A 6,000-nucleotide genomic window follows, 5' to 3' on the forward strand; every position below is an offset into this window, starting at 1 on the left:
TTGATTAATTGACGTCGTACTGACCGTAGTCGGTGCCTCTGGGGCGGCCAGCGGTTACTGCGGGTAACCACTCGCGGGATCACAGTGCGGCCTCAGCCTAGGTGAACTTAATCGTATCAAGTCTTTAATAACTATATCGAGTCAACAGGTGAATATATTAATTCAGTAGGAAGTTTACTCTAATGTATGAATGTTATTATAGTAATGATTATGACCCAAGCCATCAGAAAACTAATTATGACAGACATAATTTCTCTTTGGTGTGGTATAAAAAAATCACAATGTAAACAACATTTGCGCAAACCATTACGCTAGTAGGACATCGGGCATTACTAATGCATACACCAAAAGAGCTAACACCTCTTACTACTTTGTACTACAAATAAATACTTAGGATATAAATAAGTACCCAATATCCGCCGACCATCCGTCAACATGCGCAAATGGCTGGCCAATGACCATGTACCTGCTTTTTGTCATTTCATTATTAACCATTCAATAATTCGATTGTGTCACAATTATTATAATATATTCGCATTAATATGAAATGTCCAGTATTTCCTTGAAAAATAAGCATTATTTTGTTTTCTAGCAGAATCCGTAAACCAATTAAATAAAAAATAAAAATATTGACTTAAGAATTTCAATACAACTTTAGCTAATCACGAGTAATAACCCACATCAGCCATTTTCTAAACCTTACCCGATAACCTCCTCATAAGACACTGTTCAATAAAATTCAAAATTATAGCATATAAATAATACTGTCCAATACGAACGCTTAAACCGTTCATTCACACATTATTCAATTTAAACGAGAGGGGAATATACTTGTTAAATATTATATTATTTATACTAATATATGTTACATGTATACAGCACCCTATCATCAATTAAACATAACGAGAATAATTTAAACATCGTCGTGTTCTCTTTTTATCAACATGAAATGCAAACAATTTAACAAGATTATAGTAACAGAAAATAAGTTTATAAATCGTTACAACAAATAATGAATTTCAAAAAGGCGCAGCACATTTGTATAGAAACTGCACTGGCACTTATGTTTTATTGCTGTTCATGTATTTCATTATTTATTGACACGTTTTATACCATATAAATAAATTTGTACGTCAACAAAAGCATTTGACATTTTAAAAATTTTATCCACTGGATTTTTCGATAGCAGTCTTGTTTTTATTTAAATATGACACGTTATTATATGCAATATGTTTTTCTAAGACAATGATTTACAATTATAATTTACTTGAAAAATAAATCAAGTATTGACGTATACCCCCTCGCTCTAATATAAACATTCACAGCTCTCGTTAAAGCGTATCTTTTATTGACGCTCCACTCCAGAGCACTATTCATACTCAATTAATTGCTAATTTTGTGAAACATTTATAGAAGCACAAGCAGTGATATTCATTTAATAAATAATGTGAAATTTAATAAGTAACGTAGGAAATTGATTGAAGCTGTAGTGGATTGGGATAAAGTATTAGAGACAAGATTCTATTTCCTAATTCACATATTTAGATTTTTTACGAGTTTGTGTCGGATAACTTCTACAATTTAAGTACACTTATCAGACGTCAGACATATTTTATAAATTCGTTACTCCCTTTATTTATACAATTTCATGTTATTTTTTATCACTGAAAACTTCTTCATACTACCTTCCCTATTTCAGTTTAACCTAAAATACATTCGATTTATAAAAATGCTGTGCTTAAATAAATTTACATTACGGAAATCTATTTTAATACTGTTACGGAGTTATTCATTGAATATTTAATAATATAGTATCTTCACATTTGTCGTCGTAAGCTTGTAAAAATCATTAGACTAACGAAATCTGTCGCCAAATAGTGATCCGGATAGATTTGCTTGCAATTTTATTGCTCAAATGTTCTTAAGACTATAATACTAATACGTTGCAGTGTGAATTGGTTAGGTGCCGGTTGCGTGTCTGTGAAAACTCCGGTGAAGTTTTAAAATACAATGAACTTAACCTATACTAATACATTGAATGCTCAATTCATAGTAAAACGGTTAACGACAGCTTATAATCTATTGAATAACAATGCCTTACATTGTCAGCCGTATGTTACGGTTCAGAATTTGTCGACAGATAACAATCTATAATCTAATGGTGATGAATTCAAACAGAAACAGTGGCACAGCTAGAGAGACAAGGCCCTGGTGCATAGGGAAAGAATCGGGCCCTCCTACCCTCTTTCCGCCTTCCTCCCCTCTTTCAAAGCTGAGGTTAGAGGACCCCCTGAGCTCCGGGGCCCTGGTGCACTGCACCACCTGGCCCTATGATAGCTACGCCACTGAACAGAAAACTCTTTTCATTACATTATACAGCTTGTGATTGAATTTAAATCTATTGAAATGTTGGTTTTTCGCTATCTCAATAACTACTTATTAGATATTTATTATTTATCATCTAAAATTGCAATAAATCACCGTTAATCATATAGCAAAAAGAACTAACAATTGAATAAACTAGTATCTTAAAAAGACCCATCAAACAAACGTACTTAAGAAACTACAAAGACTAATTTAAAGACATTTTTAATAAATTTAATTCGACAAAAGCTGAGAAATCAATAGTCCAATGATGCAAGAGGTCCATTTAAAATTCATTAAAGGTCATTTTGCTACGTATTCAGAAAAGCTTAAAATAAATTCACTCAATTAATACTCATAAGTCATTATTGTAGTCTTAAATAAAATATTATATGTATATTTGTTCAGATATCTAACACATACCTAATGAAATAAAAAAAAAAAACACTTGAATAGTCACTATGTTGCTTTTGACCAAACATGGTCCAGAATTAAATATTCGATTGATTTAAATCTAAATGCTACGACGGCAGTTCCGTACTGTTATTTTTCTAAAGGCGGCTAAGATAAATAAATTAAAGGACACATCTTCAACCTTAAAAGCATATAAACCTATATCTAGTGATATTAATTACTGCTTACGAATCAGACGAATTATGAAAATGGTAAATTATTTAACAGTATTTTTGCGTCAGTTATCGTCATTAAATATATCCGTCCCTTTCTAACATTCAGAAATGTTCATTAGATGGAGGGAGATAGTTATCGTTCCCGTAATGTGTAAACAAAAACTTTCATCGTTGTTTCTCGCTCACGCGAGGGATATTCCTCGGTGAGAGAGCGAGCAAGAGTTAATGCAATGCTTGTGGACGTTTCGTAAATGAACTTTAAGATTAAAGGTAATGTTAAAGTAGCAGTATTTTACCGAATTTATACACAAATCCAAAATAATATCAAAGAATAACAGATTCCAATAGGATCTTGATAACATATGGAAAAACGGTCGGGTGTTTTGGTTGGATTGGTATGAATAGATGGGTAAGCGTTATAATAAGTTCATCTCTTTCTACAAACGATGAAACCCCTTCACTTTTTATTTACATTCGATACAACAAAAAGAGATGGGTATGAGTAAACGAATGCAACGCAAACGCAAAAACGATGTAGTGCTTTGTTTTGTTTAGGGATTAATTCATTTAGGAATACACACAGTAATTAAACCATTTATAAACTATTCGAATAGATAAACAAAAAAGAAGTTTTTTTAAAGTTGACACTTAAATAAGACAAAATAAGAAGAGACAATCGCAATTGCGTTCATTTAAAATATGCCCCATAATTTTCTTACAAATCAGTTGGAAATATCGCTAATACTGTTTGTATTGATTAAGTAGGTTAACTTACAACATTGTATCGTTAAAATGTCATCTAACCTCCATGTGTTGAATGTCAAAGCAAATCAGCCGCCTAACGTTATCGACTTGGGATTTCTTTAATCTGAATTCAAGAGATTGCTGATATTTTACTGGTTTTGTAATAAATATTTTGTTTAAAGTATAAAAAATAATCAGAGACATCTTCTATGATAGAAAGCAATAATGTAACTCTCATCGAATATATTATCAATTGGGTTTTATGTGCAGTATGCATACTGACAAATGATTAGATTTTCTTACGGACAATTTAGACGTAATTAAATTTATATCAAAGAACCTACATCCGTAAAGGAAGAGTGTTTATTTAATCTACTGTGAATCAATGATGAGAAATCTTAGAGAATATAGAAAAAAAAAAAATAAGTCGTCCTTTTACCGTAACTTGAGCTACAAAATTTACACAAGCCACACTCCGCAGAGTTAGAAATAAATAAAACTTCAATGTATATACATTCGCTATCACATAAAAATACAAAAATAAATAAATTACGTACAAAAAGTAAAAAAAGACATCAAATTGTCGTTCATTAAAATTTCTATCAACATTCACATTCCGAGTTTCAGAAATTTTTTCTACTACCTATACCGGAACAGTAGCGGCATGTTCTTACCAGAGTAATATTGAAGGGGGAGATTGGTTGAAACCATGTATATAAATATAAATTAGCGCCATATTGCCAAGTGGGAGAGAGGAGGGAAGAGGGGGAGGGTGTTCTTATCTCCATATGACCGCAACATTCGGATCGTCATCAATGATCTGGTCGAGGGTGGGCAGGTCGATCCTCGCGATGCAGCATATCTCGTCCGCACAGTGCTTGCCGGTGAACAGCCGCCTGATGCCCAGCGCCGCGTCCATGCGGCTGTTGAAGCCGTTCGGCCGACTCGTGTTCCGTATGTACACTGGGTACCTGCAAATTGTTGTGTCACGTTTTAAGTTAGTAAATCGATACGAGGAGTTTTTTTTTTCAAAGTATTGTTAGTGAAGTAATATTTTAATACCGCCTTCAACTGATGATGATAATATTAAATAAGTTAAGTAAGATACGTTTAAGTGATCGGAATTCGTCATGACTAGACAGCGTAGTAAATAATTTGCCGTAGTAAGTCAACGTAACTAACAGCTTAGTAGGAAGATGCGTCGATACTTAGTGGCGTTATAGTAAGTCGACGTGATGGAAAATTACATAAGATGGACGCGTCGTTATTTAGTAGTTTAGTGAGTAGTTGTGAATAAGCAGCATCTTTATTTAGTCCTGCTGTAATAAGTCCATGCGACTAAACAGTAGCGGGGTGCGAAAAGAGCAACTACAGAGTTTCTTGCCGGATCTTCTCTGTAGTAGCTACACCGAACCGGCGGTAAATGTTAAAAAATGTGTTATGACGATTCAAAAGTGTTTCTTTAAGAAGTCTTATTGTAGGAATAATAAATAAAAAAAAGTATAAATAATTAAATAAACGTTCGAGTTTGAGTTCGAAATAAATGTCCTATACGTGCTCCCGCATTCCTATTAGAGAATTCAGACGCCTCGCAACCCAAAACCAAACTGCAATGCAAAAATTTTATACAATTCTGGCAAACATTTTCCGTTAGTGTTGCAGTTGTAGCTGAAGCACTTATAACATTGAACATTTTCTATCACAATTAAACTATTTACATCATATTTTAGTGTTAATTTGAGTGTAACAAAATGACGATAAACATTTCGTGAACAAGTTCGCGCACTCACCGCTTGAGGCAGCGCACGAGGCCGTGCAGCTGCGCGAACACGATGAGCCGGCGCACGTCGAGCGCGGGCGCGAGCGCGGCCGCGTGCCGCTCGCACACCGCGCGCAGCGTCGTGCCCTGCTGCAGCGCGCACAGCACCGTCACCACGTCCGCGAGCGACGGCTGACGCGCCACGTTCTCGTCGACTTCTTTCTACATTTGTTTTTTTTATTTGATTATCAGTGACCAGCACCGGACATAACGTTTTCATAAATTACTTTCTACATGTTTTTTTTTTTATTTGATTATCAGTGACCAGCACCGGACATAACGTTTTCATAAATTACTTTCTACATGTTTTTTTTTATTTGATTATCAGTGACCAGCACCAGACATAACGTTTTCATAAATTACTTTCTACATGAGAAATTTTGAAAGAATAGAAAAAATTTGATCACGAGGCAGGATTCGAACCTGCGTATCTTGCCTAACCGT

At 34.3% G+C, this 6,000-nt stretch overlaps 1 protein-coding gene across 2 annotated transcripts in view; it reads right to left on the bottom strand.

Moving 5' to 3' along the window:
* Positions 1-3,346: 3,346 nt before the first annotated feature.
* LOC119835873 (GATOR complex protein NPRL2-like) overlaps positions 3,347-6,000 on the bottom strand; it is a 9,619-nt gene continuing 6,965 nt past the window's right edge. For both annotated transcript variants that reach the window (XM_038360933.1, XM_038360932.1), the window contains exons 8-9: positions 5,528-5,718; positions 3,347-4,708 (exon numbers count right to left, since the gene is read on the bottom strand). In XM_038360933.1, coding sequence (XP_038216861.1) covers positions 4,516-4,708; positions 5,528-5,718 — 384 coding nt within the window. In that variant the 3' untranslated portion in view covers positions 3,347-4,515. The remainder of the gene's footprint in view (positions 4,709-5,527; positions 5,719-6,000) is intronic.

The sequence above is a fragment of the Zerene cesonia genome, chromosome Z (genome assembly GCF_012273895.1).
Source record: "Zerene cesonia ecotype Mississippi chromosome Z, Zerene_cesonia_1.1, whole genome shotgun sequence".
NCBI lineage: Eukaryota > Metazoa > Arthropoda > Insecta > Lepidoptera > Pieridae > Zerene > Zerene cesonia.